The sequence below is a fragment of the Panicum virgatum genome, chromosome 2N (assembly GCF_016808335.1).
Source record: "Panicum virgatum strain AP13 chromosome 2N, P.virgatum_v5, whole genome shotgun sequence".
Lineage (NCBI taxonomy): Eukaryota > Viridiplantae > Streptophyta > Magnoliopsida > Poales > Poaceae > Panicum > Panicum virgatum.
The window spans coordinates 49,030,286-49,046,736 of NC_053146.1; the positions used below are offsets into that span (position 1 = coordinate 49,030,286).

Here is a 16,451-nt window from a genome sequence, read left to right on the forward strand (position 1 = left end):
TCATCTTAATTCTGGTATTTTTGAGGTGGATGGATAGCCTCTTTCTTAGTAGTCGGTGCCCACTAGAGCGTTGAGCGTCTAGAGCGAACTAGTAGACCTAAAAAGGCATGAAAACTATATATGAATTCTTTTAAAACCCTGGAAACTCTTTTCTTTTTAATGGCGCAGGTTGACTGACAAATCCGACATGCATACGATCTAATAATAGATACTGCATGCCTTGCATGCTCGTCATCTCCAACAGAAAACTTCATTTTCCTACCCAGAATGAAGCCTTTATTTCTTTTCATTTCACTCTGCATGTTTCCTCACTAGAATATATGAAATTAAAAAAATGTGTTTGTTTTTATCGTTATCATCTCGGGCGCTCTCCTGGCTCCATGCCCATCCGGCATCCGCACCCTAATCGAAAGTCAGAAACGACTCTACGTGTAGGCCGCAGGGGCCGGGTCAGGCCGACATCGGCGTGGATCCGGTCAAAATACAGGATCGACGGCCGGCGAGCCGTCCAGCGCCCCATCGGACGGCTGCCGCTCCTCCATATCCTCCGCCGCCGCCTGCTTTATTTAGCCTAGCTTCTCCCTAACCCCTCCCGCGAGCTGCTCCTGCTCCTCCTCTTCTTCCCTCCACTCGCCTCCAAATTTTCTCTCTCTTCCTCGGCAGAACCACACCCCCTCCCTCCCTCTCTCTATCTCTCTCCGGTGCGCGGCTGAAGTGAAGGTCAGGTCAGGACCATGCAGGCGGCGGCGGTGAATGGCGGGGGCGACGTGCAGAAGCCTCAGCAGCAGCCGCAGCCGGTGGTGGTGGGGGCGCCGCATCCGCCGGCGGCAGCCGTGGTGCCGCCCCATTGGGTGGCCATGCCGTTCACGCCGCCGCCTGGGGCCGCGGCCATGGTGATGCCGCCGCACCAGATGGCGCCGGCGCCGCCCCAGTTCGCGCCCGCGCACTTCGTCCCGTTTCACGCCGTCGCGCCGCCGCCGCCGCCGCCGCGGGCGGCGCCCGTGGCCGCCGTCTCCCTGGGCTCCCCCGCGCCGCATCAGGCCGGGCAGGAGGAGAACAAGACCATCTGGGTCGGCGACCTCCATTACTGGATGGACGAGAACTACCTCCACAGCTGCTTCGGCTACACCGGCGAGGTGAGCACGGATGCGCGCGCACGCGCCCTCACAAGCCCAGATCTTGACCACGGCCATGCTGTCCCCGAGCCAGCTCCACAAAAAACCAAAAAAAAACTAAAGTTTCTTTTTACGCTCGCCCATGAATCTTTCTTTTCTTGATGTGACGAGCCTGCGTCTCAGGGAGCTAAAAATGGCATTTTGATGCGTTCGTTCGTTTCCAAAATGTGTTTCGTTTCTTGGGCTGCGCGAGGTAGGAGAGAGAGAGGGATCTTAAGACACACAGGCATAGAAGGTAGTTGCAGCGGGCCAGCGGCAGATGTGGGTACATATGATTGGGTCAGTCCGTCGCTGTGCTGAAAAATGAAACTGCTCAGCAACCGCTGGGCAAACGGCAGGCATGGATCTGCGAGCTGGAACTGGAAATTTGGCAGTGGCCTCAGACCAGACCTCAGCTCGTTAGATTGGCAGCGGGAGGTGGCGCTGCCTTCCTGTACTGGCCTGCGAAAATATTCGGCTCGACGTACAGGTTGGTCATTGGTGGGTCGCGGTTTATGAGCAGAGCATGCCCGTGGCCGTGATGTACCATTACCGTCGCGGTTGCGAAAATATTCGGCAGCCGCGTCCCCTCGCGCGGTCCGACGAAAGCCGGAGCACGCGGCGTACGCGACCACCGCGTGTCCGTCCCCCGCGCAATCTAAGCTTTCTGCAGCGTCCGATCGAACGGCCCGGCCGTGGCGGCACGGCCGCGTTCCCGGTGCAATGGCGGCGCACGTCGCGAGTTAGCGAAGCCATGAGAAGCAGGAGCTCACCGGGGGTTTGAGGGGTTGGACGAAGAGGACGAAGGTCGTAGGTGTCCGACCGCGATGGTGGGCGGAGCTCGCCTTGGCCGGCAAATGGCGCCGCACGATCTGAAATTACCGGTAGGTGTCGGGGAGCGAGCTAGGGAGGTTGTGGTGCTATGGGTAGGGATTGGAGTGATATGGTTGGAGTCGGCCGGATTTTGGCTGCCGCCGGCGGTTCTGCTCGAGCTCGGGATGAACGGAAAGAAAGCTTGAAGAAAGAGAACGGGAGAAAGAGGAACGAAAGGGGATCGGCTGTTCACTTAAGGCTGCATGTTCTGTTGATTGCACGTGAAGGGGGCGTTTTATTTTCCTACGCATATCTTCCATGCGTGTCTGTTGCATGTTCCGTGTTCTTCGATGCAATGGCACAAGAGGGATAACAGGAAAGTGTTTCATCAAATCTAGGGGTAATGTGGTCTTTTCACCTTTCACTTAACAGCGATATAACTGTGTTGTGACCGTAATAGGATGTAAGGATGGAAAATTATAACTGATGGTATTGAAAAGATCATCTAAATTTCAATGGCATAGAGAGGATGGACTGAGCAATAATAACAGCCACAGAACAAATGCTACGGCTTCACTGAACTCTTGCATTTAGCTGACTGAATGAAAAAAATAAACAAATAATGGTGACACATTACCTCAGCCTTGCCTTAAATGTAAGTATGAAGAAACATCGGAATCCTGGAGAAGAGTTTGGTGAAACATGGCAACATTAGGTGTAGATGAACATGTTTATCCTGTACTTGTTTGCTTAGCTGCTGACTAAGACTTAATTCTGGGTTGACTGAAGCGTTTCTTATGAAGCAATTCAACATCCTTTTCTAATTATTTGAATGTCCAAATTCCAAACTTGCACTAATACCTTTTAATACATTGTAGGTTGTGGCCATTAAAGTTATTCGCAATAAGCAGACTGGACAGTCTGAAGGATATGGATTTGTTGAGTTCTACAGCCATGCTGCAGCTGAAAAAGTTCTTGAAGGCTTTTCTGGTCATATAATGCCAAATACTGACCAACCTTTTAGGTTAAATTGGGCATCGTTTAGCATGGGAGATAGGCGCTCGGATGTTGCTTCAGATCATTCCATATTCGTAGGCGATCTTGCTTCTGATGTCAATGATGCCACACTTCTGGAGACTTTCTCCAGCAGGTACTCCTCTGTCAAAGGTGCCAAAGTTGTTATTGATGCTAACACTGGCAGATCCAAGGGCTATGGTTTCGTGAGATTTGGAGATGACAGTGAGAAGACACATGCCATGACTGAGATGAATGGTGTATATTGCTCTTCTAGGCCCATGAGAATTGGCCCTGCAACTCCCAGAAAATCATCAGGTTCAGTTACAAGTTTTTCAGTTATTGTATCTACTAACTTTCGTACCTATTTCTTGGCACTGATGCTCTTTAACAAACCTTCTGTCTTTTTAGTTTCAGAGTTTATGCCTGTTACTGTTTCTTTGTTTTTTCCCGATATAATCTGTTGGGAGTTAAAACTGCATAGAGCATACACGGTTTTTTTTCGTTGTTTCAATGGTCGTTTGGAGAGTATTGAAACCCTCTTGTCACTTTTCACATGTCTTAGATCAAATTTCAATGTTGTCACATATTGAGGTTCTATCGGGAGAGTGGGGAATGGGGATCATATCTATGGTACCTGAATTTGGCTATTGAATTACATTATGTAGCATGGTTCTGCTGACCATTCAGGGATATTAAATGAAACTACCTTTTGACATCAGTCTGCCCTTTAGCATCTCTTTTGCCTTTTATTATAAACTTTCTCATACTCCGACTGTTTTCATTTGTTTGATCAAATTGGCTAGCTTTTTCAGTTTCAACTTTCAACTGCTCACGAAGTATCGCTCTGTTGTCGTTCTTATTATTATGTATACGGTCCTTCCCCATACTTTAATACATCATTTCCACTCAAATAGAAATAAACATCATTTTGACTAAATTGGGCACTTTTTATAATGCTTTGTTCTTTCTTTTTATGGCTGTTTTGTTCTTCTGTTCTTTTCTAGGAATGATATGATCTTGTTCTGGTACCTTAGTTCTGTAAATTCTAATAGAAATGGAGGATATTTATTGAATAAATGAACAGACACTTAGAGATTTTAATCTCATGTACGAAGGATTCATATTTAGCACCTTTTATATTAGAAGAAGATAGGGAAAGGGAATGCTTTGGGAAATTGAGACTAGTTGATATAGGTCATGAGATCAGTCATTTACTTAGACATAAGAATGATGGTTGAGTAAAACCTTAGCCTGTGAATTGCTATAGTTGACATGAATAAAGTTTGCTCTGAGAACCATATACACTCTTTGTATAATGCCATAATGGTGGTACTTTATTTCTGATTTTTCTAAAAATCATGTCGGTTTAGGTACTTCTGGATCAAATGGTTCATCTGCTCGTTCAGATGGAGGAGACTTGACGAACACAACCGTGAGTACATATTCATTCCCTGCAAGCCATGTAGTCAATCTGTTTTCTCTCTTGTCATTACAGTTTTTGAATGTAAATAGGTATTTGTCGGCGGGCTTGACCCAAATGTTAGTGAAGAGGACCTTAGGCAGACCTTCTCCCAGTATGGCGAAATATCTTCCATAAAGATTCCAGTCGGTAAACAATGCGGCTTCGTGCAATTTGCTCAGAGGTATGAGCCCATAAATTTCACATTCAATCCTCAAGATACACCTATTTTGCATCATCCTAATTGCCCCTGTTTCTTATGAGATCTGATCAGTTCTCCCTATCTAATAAAATGCTGCTGTTATTACTATCCCAGAAAGAATGCAGAGGATGCATTGCAAGGACTAAACGGAAGCACCATCGGCAAGCAGACCGTGCGCCTTTCATGGGGCCGCAACCCGGCAAACAAGCAGGTAGGAAAACTAGCTCTGAGCGACAGTTCCAGCAACCATGACGAAGGCAAGAACCTTGACACATCTTCTGTTCACAGTTTAGGGGCGACAACGGGAACCAGTGGAGCAACGGGATGTACTACGCGGCGTCCCCGTTCTACAACGGCTACGGCTACCCTGCGGCGCCGTTCCCTGACCCTGGCATGTACGCCGCTCCGGCCTACGGCGCCTACCCGTTCTACGGCAACCAGCAACAGGTGAGCTGAGCTGCTCGATCTGAACTGAACTGCCGGCGCGTCCCGGCCGAAGCTGGAGCTGGAGGTATTAGGCTGTTTGGTGTAGCAAAGCTCATGGTAGAAGAAGATGAAGAAGAAGGTAGACGATGACGGTTTCTTAGGTGAGCTAGATGCGGTGACTTGCCTGTGTAAAGTGCGTCATTGTTACATGATCTAGCGCCTAGCGCCACCGAGAGTCCGAGACACCTATTGACTGGCCACCACGGTCTGTCGGATTCAGCGGCAAAAAAAGAATTTTTGATGACCTGGAGCTGTATGCGACCTTGAAGCAGAACAATAAGCTAATGAAATCATTGTGTCTGCTATTTCGTTTTGGCTTGAGTTTATTGGTTGCCGGGAAAACCTGCGCCGCGTGGATGCCACGTCCGAGCTATACCCTGCCTGAGCTGTCGCCGTGATCTACCTGGCGCAAGCAAGACGGGCCCGAACCGGCATGGCTGTATCGACGTGGGCGGCCGGCGGCTGTTCCACGGCCGAGGGCCGAGGCAGGTCGAAGCTCGACGGAATGCGGACAACCAGGGCCGGCCCTGACTTTTTGTGATCCGGTGCGGAACAAAAAGATGGAGGCCTGGCAATCTGACATGACAAGCAGTGGGCAAATCGGTGATCTACGGACTGCGGTAGCAATGTGACATCTCGTGAGGAAATCAAGTAGGGCTCGAGGCGTGCAGCTAGGCAGACGGTGCAAAAATTATCGATTGATATTTCTCTCTATTAGGTCTATTTTTTCTATGTAAACTTGCAACTGAGCTTTGTTGGCACTTGCTACTTTTTTTTTATCCCAACACAGCTCGTTGCTTTATTCGTCCAACTGGGCAGACATGTCACGCCTAACAATACGGATTACAAAGTCTGGAAGGAGATCATGCCGAATACTTGGATGATTTGGCTTTTTTTTAACACCTAAACAAACTAATTTATAAGCATAAATATTACTTGTGACTCAGACAAACTAGCAAGGTGACCCGCGCTAATAGCGTGGGTAGCTAGTATTTCTTTAATATTTTTTTATTTTTTTAAATTAACTAAAGAGATGTATTTGTCATTTTATTTATCTTTGGTTCGCTCTCATAGAGTACTACCTGCAGTTTCCATGTATAGGCGTTCATATCAATCATCAATTTTTAAGTTGCTTTGTTTCATATCATGTTGACATATTTTAATACTTCAACTTGCAATATCTAAATTTGAGGATTGAATTGAATATTAGGTCACCATAAGTATAGGTGCATATTGTACCACATAATACTAAATTTGATGATTAATAGTAATATAGGGTCACCTTGAATACATGTTTGTCTTTTTCTAATTTTTATGTAGTTATTAGATACATTTATATATGTGTACGTGTACGTGTTATTTTCAAAGCCTACAACTTGTAACTTAGATGGTGGACTTTGATTTGTGCCTTGCAATAATTTGATTTTTACTAAGCAAAAAGTCAAGCCTAGTTGGTCTAGTTTTTAGAGCATATGGATAGCATCGAACAAACCTAGATTTCACTCCTCATTACAGTAATTAAAACAGGCATAGATTAAATAAAAAGTTATATTAAAAAATAGGTTGGGGTTCTCAAAAATATTATATTTATTTATTTTCACCTACGGTAGAAAAATTATATATAACATATATTCTACATTAATATATATATATATAAGTTTTTTATTCGGTCTAACCTATTTGTATTTTTCACACTTTGGTTTATGTACATTTTTTGTCTTTCACCCACCTAACTACAGAAATTGGCTCACTTCAGAGTTGTGTCATATCGACAATGGATAGTTTCAAACATGTCTTTGTTGTTATCTCTAACTCTTTTCTTGACTTTCATTTTCTCTAGCTATTTTTACCAATTTCACTCTCTGTCATTTTCTTCTTCCACACATTTGAAATCGATTAGGGTGTTTCGTGTCTGATACACCTAAAAGAAAAGTTTCCTGTGGAGTTCGATTCAGTTGGTGAGTTTAGATTGTGTGTCAGAGTTTTTTTCTAAGCTCTTTATTATATTTTATGGTATATTTTTGGATAATAATTTAGGAGAAAATTAAATATTTTTATGTAAACACTGGAAGTACTAAATATTTATATATTTATTTACTATAAATATTATTTTTTAGAAAATACTTGGGATGTACATTTTTTTCTTGATTGTTCTAGTTACCGTACGTGATAAACAAATCACCCTTAGACTTGAAGATTTATATTTAGTTAATTGGTTCAATACATATACCACACCAGAATTATAATTTACTTTATTTTTATTATCCTCCAACCACTCATTGATATAGCCATGTGATGCATGTTCTCATATTATCTTAGTTATAGTTATCTCCCGCCATTATGCTCCCAAATTCTTTGCACGCCATACCACGATAATCAAAGATGCGTCATTGATATTGCACGACTGCACGTCACTATGTTTTGTTGAACACTACCTGTGGCATGCAATGGATGAGTGTGCATGTCATATCGATTTTCAAGTTGATTTGTTCTAGATCTCTCGCAACACTCCACAATGGTTGTCATCTATCATTTTCTCACTTGTAAAATTTTTTAGCTCTCTATCATCAACTTATGATAATGCTATATGGTTGTTTCATGTAAGTTGTGCTTCTCCAGTTATGGCCTAACAATGTTGTCATACCTCCAAAAAAGTTTTCATAACACACTTTGCCCAACTTGGCAAATGTTCTTTTCCATTGCGCATCCACAATACAATGAGCTTACTAAATTTTTTTAAAAATTTTAATTTAAAGTTATGGTAATAAATAAAATTTTATAATGTTTAATCCTTAATTCTAAAATTTAGCTGCCCTTAATGAGGTGTGCTCCCTCTAAATTTTACCCTAGGTCAGTCGAGACTTACTAATGTGTGAGGATGAAGAAGTCTGCAATTAAATCTTCTTTATCATTGGAATATATATGCTTATTAGCTTATATCATTATTTAGGGTTAGAACTCGAGCATGTGACCATCATTACACAATGGTGATCCACACTGTAGCTATCTATATAATAAGTTAGTTTGTGCACTGCACACTGGTAAGTAGGACTTGTGGGTGGTAAGAGATTATAGCCCTATTGGTCTCTTCACAATCTAACATGGTCCTTATATTTTGAGCTCAAATTATATAAGATAAGAGCTCAGCCCTTTTTGAGCATGACACCTAGATTATCTAGATTAAATTTTGAGGCTATCCACCACCCTTACTTGTGTTACCTTCCATGAGAATATGCTCTATGGCAAAAATGGCTGGAGGTCATCTTAGAGACAGGTTTTCTCTCAACCAATGGAAGTTTGGTTGAGGATAGCTTTGTATGTCAGTATTGCCGGCCAAGTCCTACAAATGCATTCTAGTACCATATTGTTGCTAGCATAACAAAATTATTATGGCAAATCATTAGTTGATAATCCAGTAAATTATTATAGATTCTTATCTCCTCTTGCAATTTTCGATTAGTGCAGTGGATGCTGGCCACCATACAAATCACAGTTTACTTGTCATAGTTTCATTTTTCTGCTATGCTCCAATATTTCTTTAGCACATAGCTTTATTCGGACGGAGCACATGATAGCATGATATTTTTTCCCTTCAACAGTTTTCTGTCATGATTCACCATTTCCGGTTAGTGGCTGCGGCATGTTAAATAGCGCACCCCTATATATTTTATTCACCGGAGTCTATTGGTATTTTTCTTTGGTTATTGTACTTTTCTTATTATTTTTGAGCCCATTTAATTATCTGCATAAATTGGTCCACTTCAGACTTTTGTCCTCTCATTGATGTATAGTTCCGGGCATATTTTTGCTGTTGTTTCTAACTCTTTTCTTTGACTTCATTTTCTCGATCTATTTCAGCTGATTTTTCCATCTTCATTTTTTTCCTCCATACATTTAAAATTGATTAGTCTATTTCATGTCTGATGCACCTAATGAGTTCACTATTTAGTTCAACTCAGCTGCTGAGTTTATATTGTGCCTCGGAGCTTGCTATTTTTTCTGAGCAAAGAGGAAGAACGGCACTGATGTGAATAATTTGTTATGTATCGCAGATTCGTAGGCTATCGACTTAGAGCTATTTTTTCACTTTGGTTACTGTACACTTCTTATTTATTTTTAGCCCATTTGATTGACTGTATAAATTGGTCCACTTCAGAGTTTTGTTCTCTCATCGATTTATAGTTCCATGCATATTTTTGCTGTTGTTTCTAACTCTTTTCTTTGACTTCATTTTCTCAAGATATTTCGGCTAATTTCTCCATCTTCAATTTTTTCTTCATACATTAAGAATCGATTAGTGTGTTTCATGTCCGATGCACCTAATGGAGAAGTTCCCTATTTAGTTCAACTCAGTTACTGAGTTTAGATTGTGCCTCAGAGCTTCTTATTTTTTCTGAGCAAAGAGGAACAATTGCAACGACTGATTTGAATAATTTGTTATGTATCGTAGATTCGTAGGCTATCGAGTTAGAGCTAGTTAGGCAGGGCTCCAGCTGCAGCTGAAACAACTTTGGTTATATATAATTTCGTATGAAATAATAAAGTAATGAATATAGTTATAGAGTACACATTTATTTATTGATGAGGGTGAGCATATTTATGTCTAGCGTTGGTCAGGGGTAAGAACTGATTGACCTGACCTTGATTTGCTCAAAAAAACAGGAATGTCCTTTTTTAATGTTTCCTCTTTTATTTGCGCCTAATTAGAAATGGATCAGACATGTTTTATGATGTCAACTTTCCTTTTTTTCTTTAAACCTGAACGGAGACATGACTACGGAAAGATGGAGTCCGAGGCCTTTTCACATTAGAAAAAACTAATAAAGTCTAATTCTAATAGGAAATACCAAATTAATATGGACATACTCTTTGGTGTAATATCCCTCTCCTTTTTAGATTAACGTGGAAGTCAATTAGTGTGCGAGTCATTACTCAAAACTTGACGTGCTATCAGCTGATTGATGCTCTCCAAATTGATATAGGCTCAAAACTTGATGAGCTAGCTGATTGATGCTCTCTAAATACTTGTGATTCAGTTGTGGAATCCCTAGGCCAGTTGTTTGAGAGATCTAGTTGAGAAACGATTGAGAAATTCTTTCGGCTCGAAAAAGTTGTGCAACACAAACTTAACTGTACCAATTGTTTTAGTGTTCTTATTATATATATGTGGTAGAGTCGGTCTTGGACCTGAGCCAAAGCTTTGATGAACGTAAGAATATATGTGATAGAAATGGATATATGCTTTTTTGGCTTCTTTTAACACTCCTTTAATAATATAATACTCCCTCCTTCCCTGTTTATAAGGCATACACGTATATCAAGATTCAAACCTTGTCATTTTTGACCAATAATTTGACTATTAAATTTTTATTTTTATAATGCAAATTTCATATGATTGGATTCATAATCAAATATATTTTACAATGATTATAAGTTTATAATCAAAAGTGATATAATATATGATAAATAAATGGTCAAAGTGTTGTTTAGAAGACCGTGTCATGTTCCACCATGCCTTATAAACGGGGAAGGAGGGAGTAGATCTCTTAGCATAGCAATTTTTGAAGGTCCTAATTTTTTTTTGGCCGCCCGCAGTGACTAAGGGCCGGTCCTGCGGACAACCATCGACCATCCTAAAGATTCGAGGTCCGTTCTTAAAGTATGATGGGACGGCGGCTTGTGGATGTGCTAATATAACACTCTACCCTTACAAGTAACAAGCACGAAACAGGGCTATGTGTAGTTTTTTTTTTCAAAACACAGTAGAGACTCAGTCACCTACAGAAATGCACGTATATTTGACTTTTTATAAATACATGCACACAAACTTACTCAAAGATGATCAAAAGATTTTTTTAAGATTACACAGTACAACTCAGGCATTCATAACATACGCACACTTATCTCTATGAACACACGTATACAAACTATAGATGGCCCAATGGGCTAGGTCAAGTGAGCCGCACCAGGCACGATACGAAAAAAACACGACCCTAACTCAGCCCAGCCCACGACCAATAGGGTCAGGGCTGACCCACCCCGATTCGTGTCCGGTCAAGACTCCGACCCATAACGTTGATCCTGACCCGACACGACTAATGGGGCTGACCCGATCCGACCCGACTAATCTGGTCTAGCTCCAGCAGCTAGCCATTGGCCCGCTAGCCGTTAGGACGGTCAACTAGCCGTTGGGCTAGGCCGCTGGGGGGAGGGGGGCTACGCCGGCTCGCTGGGTATAAAACCCGAGGCGAGAGCCTCCCCACATGCGAAACCCTAGCCCCATGCCGCTCTGCTCCCGAATCGACCCGCTGCTCTCGCGTCTCGACGCCTCTCCTCCCTCGCTCACCTTCCGCCTCCGCCGCCCCCAACGCGCTGGTGCTCCTCGCCCTTCTCCTCTCCGGCCGGCGGGCCTCCGCCGCCGTCGGCCACGGCCACCGATGGCCTGCAGCCCAGGCCATCTCGTCCCCTCCTCCCCTCTCGCCAACCTCCTCTCTTCCTCGTCCCCTCTCTTCTAGATCTAGAACACCCCTTCTTCCTCCTGTGCTGTGTTTTGGTTAAAAAATTTGAACTTATCATTATTTTCTCATCTGAATGAGATATTGTTTGCATTATTATAGTGTCTGGGTCGGCACTAACCCTATGGGTTAGTCATGCCGATGGGTCGGCACGACACGACTAATCCTTAGTCGTGTTGTGTCTGGGTCCGTGGCCAGGCACGCAGTTTCGGCATGGCACGGCAATTAGTCGTACCGTGCCTAATCGTGTTGTGCGTGATAGGGTTAGGGTCGGGTAGTGTTGTGTTAGCCCATTTGGACATCTATAATACAAACCCTACCCCTATAAGTATATTCGAAGACTGAGCCACAAGAAAAGGCAGCAGTCCTGACCGCGGTCGGCAAGAGTGGTGCAGATGACCAAAATGGGCATCCCTGTCATCACCTGGCGCCACCGTGCACAACACGGGCATTGCGCGGGCTGCCGCCACGTGTGTCATTGCTGCCGTGCCACGTGCACCACTGCCGTCGCGGTTGCCAAGGCTGTGGGTGCCGCTGTCGCCATTGCCACGGCCGCCTTCGCAGTGGCTGAGCCATGCGCCGTGCTGTGCGCCGCCGCGACTGGTGTGTCTGTGGCCAGTGGGCACCCTAGTCATGGGCACAGCCGTGCCGCACGCCGCCACCATGGCCGCCTCCACATGGGCCGCCGCAGCCAGTCCATGGGCCTGCCCGCTGCCGAGGCCGAAGGTGACCAATGACGAAACCAGCTTGGAACGATCGGTGGAGTGCGGGTTCGAGCCACCAGCGCGCAGATCCAGCCTCCACAAGAGCGGGTCTGCCTGCCGGCCATTTCTAGGGGCAAGGAGGAAGAAAAAACGGAGGGGATGAAAGAAAGAAGAGAGAGATAGGGAACGAGGGGGAAGATGGCGGCCCTGCCGCCGCCCTCCTCGCTATTCGCCGGTCTTCCGACATGTAGTTCTGACGGTGGCGGAAGCAAAGAGCGGCGGCGGGGGCGAGGTAGGGCGGCGTGACGGGGAGCCGCCTGAGCTGCCCAGGAAGTCGGCGCGGGGGCATTATCATGAAGCAATAGTTTCATAATCTAAAAATTTAAGATTATGCTATTAAGGTCACTCCCTTATCATCATTGCACAAGTTGCTTCCATGCAACTTACCGTATTCATCTTTCTACACACATTAGGTGCTATAAGATAATTCAAAAGATAACTCATCATAAAGGTTCTGTATTAAATTATCTCAATATTATGTGGCAATGCAGATACCGACTTAGGGTAATATCATTGTACCCGCCTTGCTTACTTTAAGCATCGGGTGTATTATTATGTAATCATAAAATTTGTATAACTAACACAACTGACTTGACCGGTGACAGCCTATCAGCCATCACGCCATCCTCATGTTATCCAGCTTTGGTGCTGACTGATGAGCAATCTGCCGTACAAAGTTGCTATAATTCACTATTCTTGTGTAAAAGGTGGGAGCTCCCCTTTGAGGAAATAGTGAAGCAGTATGAGTCCTCTCTCTGGTTGGAAAGATGGAACCATATGCCCAGCGGCCCTCACTGAAACAAATGTGAAACCTCCTGTGTATTGTTGAACATAGCCTCCCACCTGTGGCCATCGTCGAAGTGAATTTTCGAGCAGAGCAAATAGGAACTTTAATACCAAAAAAATTGTTTACAGCAGAGTTCACTTATTAGTTACCTCCATGTTTGCTGTCCATGGACGCCATGGCTTTGTGACCGAGAGGTTCAGATCTTGGATAGTGTACCTTGTTGCTGTGAGTGGGCATATGGCATCGAAATCTCCACTGAAAGTTTGTAGACGCAACAGTTTAGTATAACGACAGGTATCTCATTACATTTTTGATTGTTTTGGAGGCACTGAAGGATTACCTAAACAACCATATGGGCAGCCTATGCTTGATTAGCCATTTGAGAGTTGGGACCATAGAATCTGGCGCATCTTTCCAATCTAGATCTCTATTCACACAAAAGTAGTAGCATCAAGTCCAGAAAAACAAAAATAAATAATAAACAAGTAGTTCTATCTTATAGCTCAGTAAGAAATATTACGTGCAGCCACCCCATTCAGTCTTCCTAGCATGAAAAGCTTCTTGCACCACAGGATCATTGAGGTATGTCCCTGTAGGATAGTAGTCACATGCATTGTACCCTGGTAGCTGGATAGTTTACAGAAAGATGTAAGTATGTCAGCACATGTAGGTAAATGCTGTAATGAGATTATAGCTAGGGTCCTCTTCTCTTACATAGCTGCTGGAATGGTAGGATCCATCAGGTTCGTCGATGCAGATGGGAGCGTATACGTTGTAGGGATCGACGGGGCCGTAGTAAAACCAGTCAGTTGTCCGTGAGCATGCTACAGCATCTGAAGAGTTGAAATTGCAGTGACTGGTGACATTGGCCAAAACCTCATCAGAAAAAAACCCATGGCTATGCAGATACTCGAAGCGCCCCTTCAGATTTTTATAACGATCAAGATATGGGTTGCCAACCTTGAAAGGGAGAAACAAGTTAAATCACAAGAAAAGTGTAAGTTTTTCTTTGAACTTTATTATATGTTATGCATGATCACGACAGAACAAAATGCATACCAGAATGCCCTGAAGGTTTACTATTGTTCTGTTGTGGTACATGTTGTGGCTTAGGATGGTAGCGGCCAGCTGCGGAACATAGTGACCGGCGTAGCTCTCACCGGAGATGTAGAAGGCACGGGTCTTGTACTCGGGGAATCTCTCGAGCCAGTTGACGAGAAAGATGTAGGCGTCCTCTGCTGTTTTTGAGTCCCCGCTCTTATCGTAATCAGAGGATGTGTTTGAGTAGGAGAATCCAACACCAGCAGGCGACTCCAAAAATATCACATTAGCCTCTGCAATTTTCATTACCTTTTGTAACCTCTTACTAGCAAAAAAAACATTTTTTTTTGGAAAAGAGATCAACTCGGCTTTTCTTGAAGAAAAACATGCAGGTTACCTTCGTTCCATGCATGCCTGTTCCTGCTGAGCGTTTTGTTGTCGTTGTTCACCCGGAACGGGCCCAGTTCTAGCATCGCTCCAAACCCAAGGGACGAACATCCAGGCCCTGCACCATTTGAGCAAATGACATGAGAAGAAGCAGAGGTGAGAAGTACAATCACATAAGCAATTAAAGGTGATGTCTTTCTGACCTCCATTAAGCCACAGGAGGAGTGGCTTCGACGACGCATCCTGCGGCGCTTCCACGAAGTAGTAGAAGAGCGCGCGGCCGTTCTTGTCGTCGACGGTCACGTATCCGCCGTACTGGTCGAAGTCGACGCCCTCCGGCTGGCCTGGCAGCGCCGGGATCTTATCGGCCGCCTTCAGGGCACTCTGGTCGGAGCCCGAGTACCCTGCTTGGACTTGGAGGCTGCTCCTGACACTGACACCAGACCACCCATTTAGACTAGCCTCACTGCTGCTAGTTCTAGCTCTTCTGGACAAGATGAATTTCTCGAGCTGAGCTTGCTGTGACGCATGAGCGTGCAACACAGCCAGAGAGACCAGAAGCAAGAAGATAAGGTGTGTCAGGTAAGCATCGATCCTCATCTTAGTGAGGAAACAGAAAATATTATCTTGGATATGTTTCACATGTTGGCAAAGGTTTATATAGGCACACGAGCTCTGAACGCGCAACTGCAAGACAAGCAGATTGTCGGTACCCCAGGACTGGGGTACCCCCTCTTGCTGTGACTAGGCAAGAGCCTTAGTAGTCATCCTTGACTACAACCAAACAGCCGGACCCCTGCAGTCCGAAGTCCTGTCCTCCCGACAAAGGTCCGGACCTGTTCTGCGGCCGGGGAAGGTCTGGGAACGCCACGTGTCCCAGGAAAAACAGGCGCTCAAGCGCAAGCAGCCAGGGCTCCGGACCTCCCAAGGAATCCAGACCCCCGCGGGGTCCCGGACCCCTCATAGGGTCCTGGATAGCAACCGGACCCCTCTCGAAGGGAAAGTTTGGACGCCCCGCCTCAGGGCGGTCCGGGGCCGACACGTGTATGAAGTCCTTGGTCTCCATATTGAGGTCCACCTACCTTCGCATTCATTGCAGTAGGTGGACATCCACTTTGATATAGTGGAAGCCGAGGCGTTTGACTGACCAGGGGGCACTATTGATCGCGTATTACCAAGGCAGTGGAGCCGATGGCGCCGCCCATGCCGCGTCTGCCAGTCTGCCGTAACAGTCGGATACGACGGCTCGGCTTCACCCATTATGACGCTACATAATAGCCTCAGCAGGCCACGCCGCAAGCTACGCTACTCCAACGGGCACCTAGCTGACGGAACAAGAGAAGACCCCTGTGACAGGAGAGCAGCAGTACGCATATCGAAGGAAAGATTCGCTACCACTGTAGCCGCATTCACGTTGGGCCCACCTGTCGGGGCATCGACGTCCTATGTATCCGCTCCCCCTTGATCTATAAAAGGAGGGAGCGCCGCTAGAAAACCTCAGGCTGGGCAAGAGCCAAGACCAGCAGAGGATAGGTTCATTCACACAACCAAGACAACACATCTCCCAGTGGACGTAGGGTATTACGCTCCGGCGGCCCGAACCACTCTAAATCGAGTGTTCTTGAGTCCTTGTCTCAGCGAAGATCCAGCCCCATCGCCTAGTACTTCCCCGAGTACTCCCTCACTGGGAATAGGCGGGTGCGCTCCGCCACCCGGCTGTGGGTACCCCTAAAAATCCCCACAACATTTTGGCGCTGTCCGTGGGGAGGACAGGCGTTGGCTGGATCTTCAGGCCTCTAGGCTGTGTTCTCCCTCTGCAACGGCAA

The 16,451-nt window shown here is 45.2% G+C and overlaps 2 protein-coding genes across 2 annotated transcripts; one reads left to right on the forward strand and one right to left on the reverse strand.

The window, feature by feature from the left end:
- The first annotated feature begins 467 nt into the window (after positions 1–467).
- Positions 468–5,444, forward strand: LOC120660919 (polyadenylate-binding protein RBP47-like). The gene is made up of 6 exons (XM_039939581.1): positions 468–1,136; positions 2,846–3,299; positions 4,355–4,416; positions 4,497–4,627; positions 4,760–4,856; positions 4,934–5,444. Exons 1-6 carry the CDS (start codon positions 735–737, stop codon positions 5,099–5,101), a joined length of 1,314 nt encoding a protein of 437 aa, XP_039795515.1. The 5' UTR covers positions 468–734; the 3' UTR covers positions 5,102–5,444.
- A 7,409-nt stretch (positions 5,445–12,853) lies between these two features.
- On the reverse strand, positions 12,854–15,267 carry LOC120660920 (serine carboxypeptidase 1-like). Its single transcript, XM_039939582.1, has 8 exons — positions 14,829–15,267; positions 14,636–14,743; positions 14,257–14,531; positions 13,912–14,157; positions 13,718–13,824; positions 13,538–13,624; positions 13,347–13,452; positions 12,854–13,253 (listed from the first exon to the last, which is right to left on the reverse strand). The coding sequence occupies exons 1-8, from the start codon at positions 15,223–15,225 to the stop codon at positions 13,101–13,103; spliced, it is 1,479 nt and encodes a 492-aa protein (XP_039795516.1). The 5' UTR covers positions 15,226–15,267; the 3' UTR covers positions 12,854–13,100.
- Between the last annotated feature and the right edge of the window lie 1,184 nt (positions 15,268–16,451).